Source organism: Epinephelus moara, chromosome 4 (genome assembly GCF_006386435.1).
Source record: "Epinephelus moara isolate mb chromosome 4, YSFRI_EMoa_1.0, whole genome shotgun sequence".
NCBI classification, from domain to species: Eukaryota; Metazoa; Chordata; class Actinopteri; order Perciformes; family Serranidae; genus Epinephelus; species Epinephelus moara.
The window spans coordinates 20,560,257-20,579,397 of record NC_065509.1 but is presented as its reverse complement, the minus strand read 5'-3'; the positions used below and the strand labels follow the sequence as shown (position 1 = coordinate 20,579,397).

Here is a 19,141-nt window from a genome sequence, read left to right as displayed (position 1 = left end):
AGTTAATCTTCTATAAGTGTTATCTTCCCTCCAAAACTGGCATATTAAATTGATATTAAAACACTTTAAAACTTACACCTCAGGAGTTCTTACCTGTCAGGATCCTTCGGGAAACGGTGGAAGGCCAGGTGCGGGGTGTTCCACTGATAGTTGCAGTTAATTGCACTACACTGTTTTCTTTTACTTTTTTCATCTTCTCTCCTTGACATCTTGCATGTTGTCTAGACGCAACAGTCCAAGCTCAACAGTCCAATATGGCGGCAGCGCTACCGCAGCGCCCCTAGTGGCTGTTGGCAAAAATTCAAGGGAGCTTCGCCTCTTGGTATCCATGCTCTTTGGTTGTAGTTTGGTAGAAAGAAAATAGTTCCTACATGAAACTGCTCACAACAAGGTCTGTGGATAATCTTGAGTAACCAGGTCATGATTTCTGCAAAGAGACATTGCTGTTGAGTTTTTCAAATGTATTTTTTGGCGCTTTGAGCACCACAAGCTGAGTGCCATCTAGTCCCATTATATTGGAGAGAAGGCAGACATCTCCACAGCCGATATCCCCAACACTTAGCAACTCGCACCAAAACAGTGTAGACTGATAAATAGCACTACAAGTAAAAGAAAGAATATGTATTTTATATTTGGGGGTGAACTGTCCCTTTACTGTTTCAATAGCTCATTTATTTAATCATCCTTTAGTCCTTGAGCTTTTATTCTCCTCTGTACATGCTTTTACAACTACCTATCCCTCCCTCTTTCCCCATACATTTTCTAAGATTATCATTAAGGGGAGACAGACTTAGACTTAGAAAACTTGAATGTCCCCAAAGGGGCAATGTTACAGCACAGTAAACTACATAAACATAATGTAAACACAGCTAGAACAGAGCAACCAAAGTCCATGATCACAATCTGCATCTGTGAGTTAGCACAACCTCCCATAATGCCCAGCGACCTACAGCAGTTTGTTGGGTTGAATTGCTACAGGAATAAATGACATTTCAGCTTGGCTAGTTCTAATCTCAGGATACCTATATCTGCTACTAAAAGGGAGCATCTGGAGTTCCATTAAAAGTGGATGAGTTGACCTTGTCTGCCTTCGCCGTCAGCCTGGTCAGATCGGACTGCTGCACCCTATCATCAAATCAATTAAATGAAATTACCACGATCTGTTCAGCAAAGAAGAAAACCATTGTGTTGATGGCACACAAAGATCAGACAGGTACAGTTAATTAACTGCTTTTAGGAAGTAGATATGTCCTAGAACATGGGCCTTCCTCTTTCTTTTAGAGATGTGAGTAAGAGGAAAGGAAGTGGGAACATCTGTAGCAGAAAATCAGAAGTCAGGTGAGAATTTTTATTATTTATTTATTTTTATTAACCTTTATTTATACAGGTAAAATCTCATTGAGACCCAGGGTCTCATTTACAAGAGAGACCTGTTCCAGGTAAGAATAAAGAATAAAGACACTGAAGGGAGTCAACAGTTGATGGTCATTACCAACAGCTAAGCTGAGCTGAGCGGAGGGTAAGTGTTTAACTTGAAGACATATGTTGTTGAATTAGTGTTTTTGGTGCATTTTTAGGCCAAGTTATAGATTAAGATTTTGGAGATTATAGAACGTGTATATTATGAAGTTTTCCATTTAGATAAGCAGACATTTTGAGCAGCTTTTAACACTGCTTGACACGTATGGCATCATTGACAAAACAGGGAGTTTTAAACAATTTTGAACTTGAAAATTGAAACAATATGGACAATTTAAGAAAATATTATTAATGTAAAATGTTCTGTTTTTGTTTTATTCCTTAACAATGTCAGAAATGAACCAAAAATCTGGTATATAAGCAGTTTCTTTAGGTTCCAGAGGGTCAACTTTAAATTTGATATCTTTCTGAAGTTACTAGGATGCCTTTCATTCTTCAGTTTTCTGCTAAAACCATGAAATATAATATTCTGTCCTCTCTGGATCTTGACGTTTTCAGGTGTTGCTGACAGTCCTCCCGGCTACCATGACACTGAATCAGAGACTGATTCTGCTCCTGCTTTTGGGGCTCACTGTCACTTCAGGAGCAGATGCTTCTCTTTGCATTTCAAGTGAGGATTTGACTCGTTGTGTGTGCAATGTTATGGTTATCCACTACCCACAAAGCCTTCTGAATTGTTTCAGTGCTGTAGAGCTGGAGCTGAGAGATGGCAAACTGGATGTATCTGAGATGGATCTAAATTTGGATCCGACTATTTTCCAGTTCATCCAGATAGATAAGCTCATTTTTAATAACGTCAGAATTTCCTCGTCATTCATCAGTGCAGTCCTCCCGTTTCTGTCCCTGTTAAATTTGAAGACAATCAGCATAATTTCATCCACTGTGGAAGTTGTCCAGCCTTCCGGGCATCCAGAGTTTCTGGAAGCATCTACAGTTAAAGCCCTTGTGCTGGAGGATGTAACAGTGGACCCCTCTCTCCTCCAGCCCTCCTTCCAGAAGCTCCACCGCTGGTTGTTTGGCTCCCTGAAATCTCTTGTTCTTGTTCGTTCTGGCCTGGTAGAGATTGACTGCAGCTGGGCTCACAGAGTAGAAAACCTGGCTCACCTGGATCTGTCAGAGAATCCCCTCTCTTTCACCAGCCTGCAGAAAATCCTAACTTGCCCCTCTCTTTCATTCAAGTACCTGAAATCTCTTCATCTGAGATACAGCAACCTCAGCTCCCTCCTGTCTCTCTGCACGCTCCTGAGTCTCACCCCTGCCCTCACCGAACTTGATGTCAGCGGCAACAATTTCTCAATCATCGACTTTTCACGCTGCCCCCAGGTGAACCTGCTCACGATGCTCAACCTCTCCCACTCAAGGGTCACAGAGGTTCACTCGCTACTCTCTACATCTCTGGAAGAACTGGATCTGAGTTATAATTCTCTGGAGACCTTCAGTTGCCCACCACAGACCCTGAGAAAGCTAAATTTGTCTAATAACCGTCACATACGTCTCCACTCTCTGCGTAATCTGTCTCATCTCCAGGAGCTAAAGGTGGACAGTAACCAGCTTGACATCTTGATAAAAGACACAGGTGCCAATTTGAGCACACTGGAGCAGCTTGAGCTTCTCTACGGAGGGAAAAGTCCTTATCAGTGTGACTGTGCCCGAAAAGAGGTCATCATCTCCCTGGACAACGCAGACACTGTGTTTGTGGAGGACTTCCCACAAGAGTGTCTGTGTGCCAGACCAGTGGTCCAACAGATAACCACTCAGAAAACCACTCAAATAACCACTCAGATAAAGGATTTGTCTCTTGAAATGCACGTGACGCCGACTGCTGGGACACGCCGCCATAGCTCTCCTCTCTGTCTGACACTCTTTATGGGTTTGTTGTCACACCTGGTTATTTTTGCTAATGTTTGCAGCAAACTGCATCTTTGTTAGTTTGATTGTACATGTATACGGATAATTATGTATATAGGGAGGCTGTGTGTTGTTACGTCGCCTGTGTTCTCCTAAATGCCCGAGACAAATTTCTCTTAAGGGAGGCAATAATGGCTAATCTTACCTTAATCTTATCTTGTTTTAGTACCTTTATAAAGGGTTTAGACGAATGCCTTTATTATTTGTTAATACATTATTTACTAAAACATACAGATCAGTTACATGCCATTAAAAAGAACAACTTTTGGGTTGCTAAGTTGTAAAAAAAAAAAAATCCCTTTTGCTGATTGGACTGTATATATGGGCTGATTATGAGACAGAGTGGGCCCCTGGGCACAGATATGCAAAGGGGCCCCACCACCTCTCGTACATAGGATCAAGACACACAGAATTTGTGGTGGTTTTGCATCTCTTTGTAGTGGTTTGTGTGTCTTTGAGGTTATATTGTGTCTTTTTTTGGTTGTTTCATGTTTCTTTGTGGTTGTTTTGTGTCTCTTTGCAGCTCCTTTGCATCTCTTTGTGGTCACTTTGAGTCTCTCCCTGGTCCGTACATGTTAATTTAAGTGACATTTTGCCAGGCACTTTGGGCCTCTGGGCCAGTGCCAGCATGACAGCCCAGTCCCCAGAAGAACATGTTGCCATATACATTTCTGCAAACCACAGACACATCACATTTGTACATTTCATGCAAATTATATCAATGCTTCCTAAGAGTTGTAGTTCTGATTCCAGGTGTATGAGCTTAGTTTCTCCTGCAGCCACCATTCAGGACCAACAAACAACAAATCTGGTTGTTTTTAGTAAGACAGCAGCATTTCCAGCTGCAATTGTGGAACCAAACGGGGCATTTTAAGCCAAAACATGATCTTTTTCTAACCTTAACCAAGTGATTTTTGTGCCTAGACGTAACAATATGTTAATCACAGCATTGTTAACACTTAAAGTAATATAAAGTTTCAACATATCCGCTACATAACAACATACAAATTGTACATATCTGTGGTTTGCAGAAAGGTACAATTGCAACACCTATTCCGGAGACTCTGTTGCAAATGACTTAGCGTCCCAAAGGATCTAAGATCTAACTGCACTATTACCACCAGGAAAAGGCATTTTTGCAACCTGGCAACCCTTAATTTGCTTGTATTAATGGTTTATAACTGATCTATAAAGCATTATAAATGATTTAATCATTAATGGTCATTAGTTACAGCTTAGAATCACTTTTTAAAGGGTGCCATATTGGAAAGTGGCAAACTTGTGAGTAATTAGATGTAAAATTAAAGGATCAATCAGTTTCTAATAAAAGTAATAAAAATGTTGGTATATATTTTTTAAAATCTCATCATTGCTTATTACAATATCTCTGTGTATCTTATGATTTAAACTGATCAAGTAAATCTGACAAATTCATACTAATGTTATATCGGTCTGATCTTTTTCTGTATCATATTCCAAAATTACATAATAAAGATGTTTGAAGAAAATCATTTCATAATTCCTGCTTATCAATCCTCCCAGTTGTGACCTTTATGTCCATCTTGGTAAGCACACCCTGATCACCCAGACCAGTGAAAGTAGATTCTGTCTCATTAATATTTCAGCGTGTTGTAATGAAATCCAGGTGACCCAGTGGCTAAGGTACACATGCCGAGGGGATGGCCACTGAGAGCATGAATGCACCTGTAAGTACTGTCTCTTTACAACCACATTAGTGTGGGGGAAAAATGGAAAAAATAGGAATTAAGACTGGCTTGTTTTAACCGATTTCCATGTTTCAATAGTTGTGTGAGGGAGCTGAAACAGTGAGAGTGGGAGTTGTACTCACTGCAGTCCAAGGTAAAGCCAGGACAAACATGTGAAATCTGTAAAAGAAAGAAATCTGCTCTACTGTCCCTGGGGAATTGTGTTTAAATATTCTTCTGTGTTTGGGTAAAGACTGTGTGGCTATTCGTGAAGGAGGACGTGGTGTGGACTACAAATCGGGAAAGGATGAGGTAAAACATTTGAGTTTGTTCCACTTGACATTCTACAATTTGCTCTCTGAAGTCTCTCACTGTTATTAATGTGTTTTCCAATCAGGAAGCAAAGTCCTTCTCCTTTGACCACGTTGTGACTGTGGACAACATACAGGTCTAAAAAAAAAAAAGCTTCTGACTTCCAATTTAAACATACTCAATTATGCATCTTTACAGCTTTTCATTATCAAATTTCTGGATGTCTGTAAACTAAAAATCTGATTATAAATCTCCAGAGTTTCCACCCTGAGCTCCTACAGCCTCTCACTGAGTCCATATCCAGTGGTTATAATGGAGCACTGATGGTATGTGGAGCCTCCGCAGAGAAGATTAACACTCTGATCGACCAAAGTATCATCAAACAGGTGAAGCCCAAAACAAAACTACACTTAACAGTGACAGATTTAATGTGTTCACTATCAATCTTACTCCTCGCTCTGTCTCAGGTCCTGGCAGATCTGTTTGGTCGTGTGTTGTCACAAATGAAAGAGGAGTTGTTTATCTCTGTGTCGTTCCTTCAGGTTTGTCCTTCTATTTAGTAACATCACCATAAATCATATGAGACATGATACAGCACAGGATAACTTCTGATGTTTGTCAATGTCAGTTTTATCCAGATGGCAGTGCCGTGGATCTGCTGAGCCCCAATAGACAGACTCTGAAACTTGTTCCACATCCCGTCCTTGGAAGGTGAGTCCAGATGAAATAGATACAGTAAACAACAAATACACACTTACACCTCATTTGTACATTTAAAGAAATACTTCACCCCTTAAATAGCCATTTGTATGCTTATTATTCACCCTGTCTTATGTTGAATTTGAAACTTTGTTGTTTTCTTATGCTTCCATGGCGAACAAAGAATCCAAAAACTGAGAAAATTCATCTGTTTACAAACTGTCACACAATAGTGCAGTATTACCCATGTCTCAGTTATCAAGTCGTATGCTCAGTACTTCCCAAACAGACAGTCCTTTCCGATGAGGAAACTGAACAGGAAGTAAAACTCATTAAAGCTCGCCTCAAAGCCAGACTCCATTAACAAAACCAGTAGTTTTACCTTGCTGAACACAGGAGCTGTTGGTCTACCACTGCCTCAATCTGTAGTTTGTTTGCATTACTGCATAACTATGGTGAATCCGAACTAACCCTTTCAAACATTAAAGTCTCACAATAACACAAACAAACTAACTGATCGAGAAAGCGGTAGACAAGCAGCTCCTGTGTTCAACAAGGTAAAATTACTAGTGACTTAGGCTACTACAATTATCAGAATTTTTCTCCATTTCAGTCAGGACCACTTTAGTCAAACAAAACTTTATTTCCATTTGCAGTATTTTATTTGGCGGTATGGCTCTGTTCTGGGGCCTCTTTGCCTTTCCTCAGGCCTACGCAAAAAGCCTCTTCCACGTGCTTATGTGGAAAACCTAAGGCAGAGAGAGCACACCTCTCTGCCCTTCCACGCGCCTGTGTAGAAAACCTAAGGCAGAGAGAGCACACCTCTCTGCCCTTCCACGCGCCTGTGTAGAAAGCCTAAGGCGGAGAGAGCCCACATCCCTGCCCTTCCACGCGCCTGTGTAGAAAGCCTAAGGCGGAGAGAGCACACCTCTCTGCCCTTCCACGCGACTGTGTGGAAAGCCTAAGGTGGAAAGAGCACACCTCTCTGCCCTTCCATGCGCCTACATGAAAAGCCTAAGGCAGGGAGACCAGCAGCAAAGAACCCCAGGAACAGAACTGAGCAGCATCAGTGACAAACAGAGATGACATTGATAAGTTAAACACAGCATGAAAAGGAGGAGCTGGGGTGGAGGTGGGTTGCAAAGCGGCTTGCAGAGGAACAGTAGATGAGCCCTGAATGAGATTTGCCAATTGGTTGCATAGAAAGGAATCGTGTGATCTATCAGCTGACTCCCTTCCATCAATCAGCTGCTCCATCAGCTGATTGAGATCAGTTGATGAGGCTGAGCTGAACTTGACAATCGTGTCCTGTCTTAGCTAACGTTATACTAAATTTTTTGATTCTTTGTTGACCAGAGGCGTGTGAGGAAAACAAAGTTTTTCAAGGTATTCCTTTACGTGTATGAGATGCAAACCAAATAATTTTTTTTCTCAGTCTTGTAGGAGGTTTATGTGAGGTGTGCGTGTGTTCAGCAGAAGAAGCCTACACTATGTATGAAACATGCAGGGAGACACTGAAGGCCAATGCAGGCTCCATTTCCAGCAGGTAAAGAACAGGCCAAATAAACTCTGGCCATGTAATCCATTAGCTGAATCACTTTGAATGGATTAATTACAACGGTCGATCACAATAGCACTAAGTGTCTTACTGTTGCATGAGTGATTGGATTGTCACGGAGCAGATTTATCTTTGTGTTACATGGTGTCGTTTCAAGTTGACCTGTCCTGCGCGTTATGACCTTGATACGAGGAGGTGGGATGAATGGACCTGTTACTGTCTCTTCGTGTTTGTGGTGTGTTCTTTCCTCAGATGTAGTTCCCTGTTCTCTGTGGCCATTGAGTGGAAACTTCATCCACAGGAGGTGGAGTCAGAGGTCTACCGCAGCAGACTGCAGCTGTTCAGTCTGGCAGGAGGAGCCAGCAGGACTGACCTCAGAGGGTCAGTCATATTATACTCATATACAGTGAGCTATCCATTACACGGGCCAGAGGAACTAAAGCTGATACTGTAATGTTCAGCTAAGTGGTAAAGCACTACTCTGACTGTGGTTGGGCTGTTCATTCATTGGTGAATTAAAGAGTTAGAAGACAGTGGCAAACCAAGTTTTACTGAAGGAGAAAATGCTTAGTTACATCACATGACACCTTTGTTAAGTGTGCCTTTAAAAATATTTGAACTACAGCTGGCCTTTTGTTACAAGTCACAGAAGAAAAATCACCGGTGCACATTACTGATGAATGAATTCCATTTAGCTGCTTCAGTGTCAGAGTCCTGTTATTGTGCATGCTGGCTCACTGTCACGCTGTCATGACTTACTGCGACACGTGAGAACAAAGCCAACGTTAATTTATGACAAGTCAAAGTGTCTGCTGTGAAAAGAAAACATTAATCAAGTCAGACAATGAGGACAGTGTCATTTGCTTCCCGTGTAAACAAACCTATGCTCAATGAAATCTGAAATATCTGCAATGGAAATACTTTATTTCAGTCAGGCTTCATATATATTTGATTATATCTACTACCAGTCACTTAAATGAGTCTTGCAGCTTGATGTGTGTGTGGGTGGATGTGGGTGGTGGTGAAAAAGTAACACTTCAGGAAACAAAACAAATAACTATTGAAGTTTTGGGGAAACTTTTTGCTGACTGCCACTTAAGTTGAAGAGGCAGTGGCATTTCTAAAGTTGATTGCTTTTGCACGGTGCACATATTACAGCATTTCCTATTTGTATATTGATTTTGTGTATACTACCGGAAAAAAACAGCATGCTGAATAGATTAGTGGTGTAGTATACAGTGTATAATTAGGTATTAGGATAAAGCTTTTGTTGTCCTTACTTGGATATATGTTTGTTTCAACACATATCTGACACCAGAGAAGATCTTTATACAGCATGCATGCATGGACACAGACATACCAAAAACTTAAAGTGTGCACCAACAGGAAGGCGAAACAAAGTGCATCAAGAAAGCTATATACCATGGAAGTCAGGAACATCTACAAGATCTTAATCATATCTATAGCGTAGATAGCAATATTAAGATGACATCACATGAATGCAAGTCCATAAAAATGGGTTTTAAGAAATTATTTAAAAGGAATCACTGATTCTGCAAACTGTATCTCCTCAGGCAGGTCATTCCAAAGCCGAGGGGCCCTGATGGCAAAAGTACGGTCACCTTCAGATTTAGGGGACAGTCACACAAGAGCAAAGTAGGCAACTGACTATCGTCTGCCGAGGCGATATTCGTACTAAATGTGGGCAGTGCCTGTTTGATGCACATGGAAAGCTAGCTTGCCCGCTAGTGCTAGCTTGCCACTGCAAAGTATGATATCTTTGGTACATTTTCCTTTATCTTAACGCTCTATGCCTGTCTCCCGACTCACTGCCAGCCAGTTGGGGGACAGTTTGTATTTTTCATGGCCAGTATTGCACAATACTGGTTAAACACAGCAATAATCAATGTCTCGTCAAGGCATACTTTTTTTTGCTATTGGTTGAGCTTGCAACTTCACCAGTCATAGTTGAACACCATTCAATATAAAGCTGCTAGGTGGCTTTACCCCTTTGCTCACATGGCCTAGCGGTAGAGTGCGTGCCCTGAGACTGGGAAGTCGTGGGTTCGATCCCCAGCCGGGTCATACCAAAGACTATAAAAATAGGACCCATCGCCTCCCTGCTTGGCACTCAGCATCAGGGGTTGGAATTGGGGGGTTACATCACCACATTATTCCCGAGCGCGGCACCGCTGCTGCACACCGCTCCCTCAGGGGATGGGTCAAATGCAAAGAACAAATTTCACACACTCAGGTGTGTGACAATCAGTGGGACTTTAACTTTAACATTAGTCAACAGTTTTGCTATATAGCTTGGAACCAGACCCGGACGTGCATTAAAATTGATCATTAAAATCTTAAAAATCAATTCTAAATCAAATAGGGAGCTAGTGGAGAGAAGCCAGAATTGGGGTGATGGGATGTTGTCTGTTGGAGCCAGGGAGAAGCCTAGCTGCTGCAGTCTGAGCTAGTTGAAGGCGAGAGAGTGACTTTTGGTTGATGCCAGTGAAAAGGTTGGTACAGTGTTCAAGTCTAGAGAGAATAAGTAAAAAATAAGTGCACTGTCATAGTTTGACATCAGAGTCCTTCACATTTGGCATGCTTAAGGAGGCTCTGGGTATCTGGTGTTTAACATTCAACATTTTTTTCAAACTTTATTAGATTTCAAGAAACATAAACAGCACATAACTATCTTATCTCACATAACAAAAACTCTGTGTGTGTGTGTGTCTGTGTGTCTGTTCCACGTTTTTCTCCTCACTGACTTGGTCAATCCATGTGAAATTTGGCACAGTGGTAGAGGGTCATGGGAGGATGCGAATGAAGCATTATTACATCAAGTGGCCAAAGGGGGGCGCTCTAGCAACCGATTGAAATTGCAAACTTTGAAGGGTTATATCTCATGCCCCGTATGTCGTAGAGACATAAAACTTTGCACAGAGATGCCTCTCCTCATGAGGAACAAATTTGCCTCAGAACCCATAACTTCCGGTTATATAGATTTTCCGCCATTTTGAATTTTTTGAAAAACACTTCAAATCAATCTCTTCCTAGGAAGTTTGACCGATCTGCATGAAACTCTGTGAACATAATCTAGGGACCAATATCTAAAGTTCCCTCTTGGCAAAAGTTGGAAAACTTACTAAAACTGAGCTTCTATAAGGCAATGAATATTGCGGAGGGCGTGGCTCATCACATAAAGGTGTATAACATCTCAAGGGTTTCACCGATCACCACGCAACTTTGTAGGCATATGACCACACATAATCTGAGGGGACCCCTCCATTATTGACCCCATCAAACAAAATGGGGGCGCTAGAGAGCTAATTTCTTATCTAGGCCTAACTGCCATATCGATTTTTATTAAACTTGGTAGATATGTAGAACAGGACGCCTCAAGGTGACTGGAGAAATTTAACTCTAATTGGCAACTGGGTGGCGCTATAACAACAGAAAAATGCTTAAAAATGGCTAAAATGTGACCGATCGACTGATACAATTATTATTATTATTATTATTAATATTATTATAATGCACAAATCATACATTCCTTTATGTCTAATACATTTTTACCACAAATCCTCTCCAGAGTCAGCCCACTGGTGAAGGTTATGGACCAAACTCAATCCGAAGCTACAACAAATGAAAACATCTTCCCGTGCCTTCTCAATGATGCCTTAACAGGGAACAGCAGGACGGTCCTCATCTACTGTGTCCACCCTCAAGGTGAGTGTTCCTCTGGGCCCAGTCACCTCAACTCACCTGTAATCCTTTGAACAAAGAAGTTACTCTTTATCCATCAGGTCTCCTAGATGATGAGACCCCCTCCGCTTTAGCTTTGGCCCAGAAAGCAAGACGTTTGGTGACTAATGCCAGTGTTGATCACTGGTGTCCAAGGGCAACTGAGCAAAAGATCAGAGATGACATCGTGGAGCTAAGGAGTGCGATGATGTCACAGGGGGAAAGTGAGGTTCACACCACCTTTAGGTTAGCAGAGCTGACCCAAAACCTGCAGGTAATTCATTAAATAAGTCTAAATAGTTCTTTCTCACCGTCTCCTGTGGGGACTAATAGAGTTCATAGCTGAAATGCCTTCTGTGATCTCTCTAACAGATTGTGAAAAATCAGTCATGGGAGAAGAGGAGGGAAGAGTCAAAGAAGATAAAAGACAAAACGCAGGTTCCTATCGAAATTGTTCACATTTCCATACAGGTTTAAAACAATGATAACAGATTATGTGTTCCAAACATAATGAAATGAGGAGCATGTGTTGGATTGATTTGGCAGAGCTGTCGGACCCCAAATAGCAATTTGCACAGCAGTGATCACAGAGAAGGGACAGACACAATGAAATATTTACAAGCCCAGCTGAAACAAGAAATGGAGGAGCATATCAGAGGTAATCTGCTGTGATATGAAATGTGTTTATATATAGGGACATCGATGATATTGTGTTTGTTTGTCATATTCACAGAAGGTAAAGGGAATGTAGAGAAAGTCCAGGACAGAGTAGGAAGAATTCAGCAGCTGAGGGACGCTCTCAGAGAGGAGACACTGAAGAACGGGGCTGCTACGGATAAATCTGACCTCTGTCAACAAGTAATGCACTCTATCTATTAAATATGATATTGTACGCCACTACATCAGATTGGATAACGTGTTTACAGGCTTTGTGAATACTCCATTAAACACATAAACAAGATTTATGCGTGCGAGAGCAACCCACACTAAGAAATTTATTTTGCCGATTTAAGTCTCAGTTAGAATACAACAAAGCCCAGGAACGGAGGAGGCAACTTAAGGAGGACCACGGGAGATTAATTCAGGAGGAGGTGGAGAAGATGGAGAGAGACTTGGCACAGGAACAGCTACTGGTGAGATAATGAGATACACTGTTGTTTAACATTATTCAGTTTGTGATCTATCTTAGCTGAGCATGCTGAGTCAGTTTAAATTAATGCAAGGCTGGATTTATGGTGGGCAGTGGAAACCACTGCATTTGCAACTTAATTCTGTTATTCTCTTGCATTTTTTATGGTTTCATCCATTCCTCTGCTAGACAGAAGGCCCCCAGAGAGAGCTGCTGGTGCTGACCAGAGAGAGGCAGGTCCTGGTGCTGCAGATAGAGGCCCTGCGCGCTGAGGCCCAGCAGGCTGAGAGAGACCTGCAGAATCAATATCACAGACACCAAACAGAGCTGCACTGTCTGAGAGAGGAGAGCCTGCAGGTGGGAGTTTGTTGTATCAGTGAGAAAACACTGACTCAAATAATGTCACATTTTCATTTAATTAGTTTATTACTAGTGTCTTCTTACCAATAGATGAATATGTGGTTCTACAGTATATTCAGGAAGTAAGGTACCTGTGCCTTTCCAAACACCCAGTAAAACTGCTCAGAGGACAGTTTTGGTCTCAAGTACGATGAAATTCTAAGAATCATTGATAGATTACTGAACAGGCCTACTGGGTATAACGTGTCAGGTGTCCCCAGGTTCTTATCAGCAAATGTCACTCGAAGAGACACACAGACCACAAAGTAAGAGTATCAAAATGACCACAAAGAAACATAAAAGGACTACAAAGTGATTCATCTGCAAAGAAACACAAAGTGATGACACAATGACTACGAAAAGTGGCAAAACAACCACAAAGAGACACAAATGACAGCAAAGATGCACAATGCAATGAATAAGAGGCACAAAGAAGCTACAAAAAGATTACAAAGAGATTAAATATCAGTAAAAGAGACAGAAAACAGCCCCCCCGCGACCCTCAAGAGGATGAAGTGGTTAGAAGATGAATGAATGAATGAATGAGACAGAAAACAACTGCAAAGAGACTTAAATGTCCGCAGAGTCACAAACCAACTGCTAAGAGACATAAAAAACCACAGAGAGATGCATAAGGATTACAACGAGATGCAGAACAACAACAAAATAAGGCTGAACAACTATGAAATCTGTGCGTCTTGCTCTTATGTAGCAGAGTTTGTGGGGCCTTCTGCATGTCTGTACCCAGGGGCCATTGTCTCATAATCCACCTGTGCTCCGAACAATGTCATTTTGCACATATTATTAGAGTAAAGTAGCTCCCAAATTATTTTAGAGAGATCCAAAGGTCTCCTAAGTCAGTAAAGAGTGGAAGCAGCAGCCACACACCTTCCACGTCTTGGAGATATGATAAAAGATGCACAGTTTGTCCCAGTACCTATAATTCTACATTCTTCTAATGGAAATGTTTAACTTTTCATTCGACCCCTATGTTTACTGGAAAAACCAGATCATTAAACATGCATTTGCCTTACATACAAATGTTTCATCGGGCATCCAGATGGTTCTCAAATGACCCCAAAAAATAGGCAAGAAATTAGTGAAAAGAGAAAATTTAAAACAAGAACATTATGGAAAAGAAAGTTAAAAACAAACGAGGAAATGACCTGGAAAAAGTGCTTAAAAATTCAAATAATTCTGTAACATAATTTTAAATATAAAACAATGTTAATTAGAAATATAGTTGTTCCCTAGCTTTTTAAAAATTATTTTCTAAATCTATTAATTTTTTGCAATTTGTGGAATATTTCTTACCAAATTGCTCATTGCCGTTTTTCCCCATGTTTTTGAAAGAAACTGCATAAATTTGCTCTGGGTTAAAAGGCTTAAATACTGAGGCATCTAAAAGCAGCACAAGAAAAGTGATGTCACTCCAGGTTTCAAAGGGTTAAAGGAGAGCATTTCAGGTAAACATGATTGTAGTCCACATTTTACAGCACTTCAGGTTTCAGAGCAAGTTTTTCCCCCAAAATTAAAACTAAAAATGGGACACCAATCAATGCATTGTAGTTATAAAAACAGCAGGGTTTGGGATAGGGACACAGATTCTACACAGAAAAGGATTTTTTTTTTTTTTTTTTTTTTTTTTTTTAGATGTACATACAAAAAATACAAAAGAAAAACTCAAAAATGTATACAAAAATAAAACAAGATATTTTTTAATAAACATCCGACTGTTCATGAAAACTACAGCTGCTTTATAAATGTTTACATGAAGAAGCATTTTACCTCCCGTCTTTCTTGCATCACCCTTGTTTTTCTGTGTTATCTGTTTTCCCACTTTCCAGGTGTTCAGAGTGTTTCGTCAGGTAAGCGAGGAGCAGAGGAGGATGTCAGAGGGCAGATACCGCAGCGTGCTGCTGGAGGCTGTGCAGGATGCCGTATACCTGTCTGCCCAGAACCAGGAGCTGCAGGCTGACAACAAACAACTCCGTAAGGGTCAGTATATGTTTCTCAACCTCTACCAGACTGGCTGTTATATTAAAGATAAAGCTTTCCCTAACCTCTAAAGTAAAACGTGGCAGAGATGCCAAGTCATGATTCTTCCACCCACCAGCATTTAAAAACTTGTTTTTCTTTTACAGCGCTGGGGGAGTTGAAGGATACTCTGGCTGTGCGAGGTGACTCTACGACTGAACTCTCATCCCGACAACAATAAATATATGACTGGAAGATGTTTATGAATCAGTGTGTGTGTAATGTGATTCATGAGAAATAAAACTGTTTTTCACAATTTATTGGTTATCATTAACACGCTTCATAACACTTTGATATAATCTTTGACATTGTTCTTGGCAGAGAATGAAACAAAATGACAATAGCAGCACTCTTCAGAAATGTTAGACTGAAGATATTATAATTCTGACTTGCATTATTATATGAATTTACTCACATCATTGTAACAGAATTATGAATAAAATTGTAAAATGTGGTGTAAATTGTCAGAGTCAGCTGACGTAACTATTCACAGATAATATGGTATGTGGTTACAAATCAGAACACGTGCTGGATCCTGTATTTCAGAAGGCAGAGATATAAGGCAGAAAACAAATCACATCTGAAACTCAAAAACTATGGAAACAGAAATACAAGTAGACCGCAGTGAGTTGAGTGGGCCTTGTGGTTCAGTTATATATATATTTATCTGTAATAAAGGTAAGCTGCCAGTCCAATCATAGAAACGGGTAGGAGGAAAACAGGTGTGAGCTGCAGCCCTAAGATGCCCCAAGACAACAGAGCATTAACCAGCATGGAGCAGGAAATGACAAACAGTCTGGTGATCCCGCTGCCGTGCTTGAGCACCACAGACATCAAGAGTCCATTAGCTGCCTGCCCTGCTATAATGGCCCAGACCACCCCTGAGTATCCTTCCAGAAAACTCTTTTCACCTGCTGCAAAGGAGAAGCAGGACAGCCCGTTGATGGCCACACCAAACACATAGAGGTAGAGATTCTGTAAGCTGAGGGGCAGCCTCTGGCTCTTCAGCACCATCTCTGTGTAAACTGCTGCTAGCCCTGAAACACAGCAGTACACCAGCACAAGGAAAAGCCCCCAAGTTGTGATGTGAAGCCTGGGACCTTCCTCAGCTTCAGTCCTCTCAGCGTCCCCTGGGCCCAGGCTGCTGTAGCTGTGGCACACGCCTGCACCCATGAGGAGCCCCACAGCTAACCACTGAGAAGGCCGGAGCCTCTTGCCCAGGCAAAAGGAGTACAGCAGGGCAGTGGAGGCAATTTTCAGGTTAGAGAGGACTTGGTATGAGCTTGGGTCCATGTAGGCCTGCATGAGTACTACCAGGTTGTTGTTGAGGGCATAGAGTATGGCAGGGACTGCATAGGGGGCCACGCGGGCTAGAGGTGGAGGAGCATGTGGGGCAGATGTACCCCCAGTTAGAACAAGAGTTGCCAAAGAAATCACCAGTTTGGATAACTCAATCATGACAACACATGATGAGGGGTTGAAAGGAACTTGACCATCGACCTTGGTGAGAGTGATGAGCGGTGCATGGGAGCCATAGATAAGGACCATCAGCCCGAAGAGGACACCCCAAAGAATCCTTTTCACCCACTGTCTCCTAATCCTTGCTGGGGATCTTGGCCCCACATTCTGGATCACAATCATCCTCAACAATACAAAACAAACACTTAATTTCTAACTAATTTGAACTACTAGCTTTAGTGCAAAACAACCCTCACCTTTTGGCTATTTTTTAATAAATAGCTATGAATCTCAAGAATTAAAATACCTTTTATAAAATACTCTGAAACACTATTCTCTGTGTAACTCTGTATATGTACTTTGAATGGAACAATAAGGGGGTAGGACATTTGCAGGAAATACTGCCTGTTTTAAACATGACTAATTCAAAATCTAACATGCTAAGATAAGTGCTCCTGGCAGCAAACAAGGTATGAAATCTGATGGACTAAACATTAACAATGAAAGCATTAAGTCTTCCATTTTGTGTCACCATCAAACAGACAAGTGAAAATGAAACAGCAGTATTTAACTGAACCCAAAAGAAAAATGCAAACAAAAACACCAGTCATTGAGTCCCCAATGAAAGTCCAGTTACATCAAAATCCTGAAGGCTGATCCGTTACCAGTCACTGACAAGCCAGCAGCTGCAACAATATTTCTTTTTCTTTTGGTTGTTAAGTCACCGGCGAGACCAGCAGTCGGCCCAGATTATTTTGGTCCTTTTTTCATGCTGTTCATATAGTCTTTCACGGTCCTTTCAATGTTGGGCACTTGATAGTTCTGTGCCGCGTACATGCCAGTGATTGTTCCCAGCAGCACTCCCAGGATGGCAGAGGAGCGTAGCTTGGCCACCACATAGCCAGCTAGAAAGCCCTTCAGAAATGGAGATCCCAACACTGAGCCTCCCTGAAGGAACAAGACAAAACAGCAGAATTTTCAGCATGGTCCCAGTGCAGAAAAAGGACACAGAGATGGGTAAAAAAAATTAACACATTTACACTGCAAGAAGGGAAAAATATTTAGCAAAAATAAAATCATATTGTTAACAAAATAAATATAAAAAAAAATCACAAGAGGATATTTCAGGAAGACATAACTAAACAAATTAACTCAATCACCATCAATCATGGGCAGTGGTGTGATGTAACGAAACAATAGCACTTTGTTATTATAGTTATTATATTTATGTCAACTTTCACTTTTGCTCCACTGCAATTCCTAAATAAAATTTATACTTTTACTCCAATATATGTCCACTAAGCAAAGTAGGGAAAGAATGGGAGGAAAACAGAAGGAGGAGGGGACGGGTGGATGAATGCAGGAATTGGGGTGCACATGTTACAAAGAAATAAACCTTAGAATTCTCAAAATTATGACCGCTTGCTTTTTTATTCACAACATTTACTAGGTGACTTAAACTTCTGCCAAAGTCATTTTCTGATAAGATATCTAGACTTTTACTTAAGTATAGCTTTCAGGGACTTAAGAAATGCCTTCTGATTTTAGTCATACAAAAGGTGAATGAAGGACATTGCCATTAGACTTACATTCACCATCGAAATTACGATACGATATACTTTATTGTCCCCATAGGGAAATTTGTTTTGGACTCATATGCTGCGCACAATATGCCTTCACCGTGTGATAAAACAAGCTACATAATAGTTAGTTAGTTGTACAGTAAGGTTTCCAAACCACGCTGACATGCCATATCTGATCACACTTTCTAATAAAGCCTGATAGAATAAAATCATAACCCTCTAGTCCACACCATACACTCTGAGTTTGTTTTTTTTAATTATATCTGAAACAACCCATGGTTGGTAGAGGAGGGGGAGAAAGCTGAAACAACTTGAACTTTTTTCCACTCGTGTGGTCAGTGTTATCAGGGGCACCTTTAAAAACTCACCTGAGGAAGTCCTACAGAAATTTCGTTCTCTACTCGCCTCTGGATTTCCTCCAACTGGTTTTTGAGCTTTGTCAGATCTTTCAACTGTTTCAGAGGATCCTAAAATAAAAGCAAAGCATCACATTTTAATATTAGGAAACAATACAACTACGAATTCCAGCATTAATGTAAGCTAACGCTGCTGTACGATATAACATGAAGTTACATTTACTGACAGAATACCCCACGAAAAGGCTTTGGTAACAAAACAGCTCATTTCTCCAAGTTTGCTGGTTAGCTAACAGCCACATAACTTAACCGGCTCAAGATGGATACGTTCATTTAGAGCCATCATCTCCCCGGCAACTTTATTTAACAGTCAACTGCTGCTGAGACGAACTGTTTTAGTCCTCCTCTAAAAGTTGCTGTCATCTGACAAAAAAGGTGAAATTAATACGTTTAAAGCCAGAGCACCGTTACTCGCTCACCTTGTCATCCGCCATCTTTGCTCACTCGAGTTATCAGTGTTCGACTCATACGCCTGCGACACTATTTTCCACCTTCAGATCGATTACTTTGGTCTGGGTTACAGTTTTGTGAAATAGGAATTATGCAGCTCCACTTTTGAGACTTTGACAACGCTTACGGAGACATACAACCTCCGAAATGTTTGTTTTACTGCCAATAAGCTATTACTTTGTTTAATTTAACAGTATTTTTCCTTACGGACCCGACGCACGCGTTATCTTCACGTGTCTAAAACGTCTTCCGTGATTGGTCCGAAC

The 19,141-nt window shown here is 41.1% G+C and overlaps 3 protein-coding genes across 3 annotated transcripts; 1 reads left to right on the top strand and 2 right to left on the bottom strand.

Annotated features, from left to right (window-relative positions):
• The first annotated feature begins 12,009 nt into the window (after positions 1-12,009).
• si:dkey-201i24.3 (uncharacterized) lies at positions 12,010-15,188 on the top strand. The gene is made up of 6 exons (XM_050042133.1): positions 12,010-12,061; positions 12,137-12,261; positions 12,417-12,536; positions 12,722-12,889; positions 14,779-14,929; positions 15,076-15,188. The coding sequence occupies exons 1-6, from the start codon at positions 12,010-12,012 to the stop codon at positions 15,147-15,149; spliced, it is 690 nt and encodes a 229-aa protein (XP_049898090.1). The 3' UTR covers positions 15,150-15,188.
• Positions 15,189-15,212: 24 nt separating this feature from the next.
• slc35a4 (solute carrier family 35 member A4) lies at positions 15,213-16,618 on the bottom strand. Its single transcript, XM_050042131.1, has one exon. It carries the CDS (start codon positions 16,607-16,609, stop codon positions 15,632-15,634), a length of 978 nt encoding a protein of 325 aa, XP_049898088.1. The 5' UTR covers positions 16,610-16,618; the 3' UTR covers positions 15,213-15,631.
• Positions 16,619-17,123: 505 nt separating this feature from the next.
• Positions 17,124-18,993, bottom strand: LOC126388832 (SLC35A4 upstream open reading frame protein). The gene is made up of 3 exons (XM_050042134.1): positions 18,845-18,993; positions 18,378-18,476; positions 17,124-17,374 (listed from the first exon to the last, which is right to left on the bottom strand). The coding sequence occupies exons 1-3, from the start codon at positions 18,857-18,859 to the stop codon at positions 17,177-17,179; spliced, it is 312 nt and encodes a 103-aa protein (XP_049898091.1). The 5' UTR covers positions 18,860-18,993; the 3' UTR covers positions 17,124-17,176.
• Positions 18,994-19,141: the final 148 nt, after the last annotated feature.

What these genes read in the sequence shown, in the direction of transcription:
- si:dkey-201i24.3 (XM_050042133.1), top strand. Translation starts at nt 12,010, where the DNA reads ATGAAATATTTACAAGCCCAGCTGAAACAAGAAATGGAGGAGCATATC. An exon ending in TGAGAGAGGAGAGCCTGCAG is followed by an intron (nt 12,890 to 14,778) that starts GTGGGAGTTTGT and finishes CCCACTTTCCAG; the next exon opens with GTGTTCAGAGTGTTTCGTCA. An exon ending in CAACAAACAACTCCGTAAGG is followed by an intron (nt 14,930 to 15,075) that starts GTCAGTATATGT and finishes TTTCTTTTACAG; the next exon opens with CGCTGGGGGAGTTGAAGGAT.
- LOC126388832 (XM_050042134.1), bottom strand. An exon ending in TTTCTGTAGGACTTCCTCAG is followed by an intron (nt 17,375 to 18,377) that starts GTGAGTTTTTAA and finishes TTGTTCCTTCAG; the next exon opens with GGAGGCTCAGTGTTGGGATC.
- slc35a4 (XM_050042131.1), bottom strand. Translation starts at nt 16,609, where the DNA reads ATGATTGTGATCCAGAATGTGGGGCCAAGATCCCCAGCAAGGATTAGG.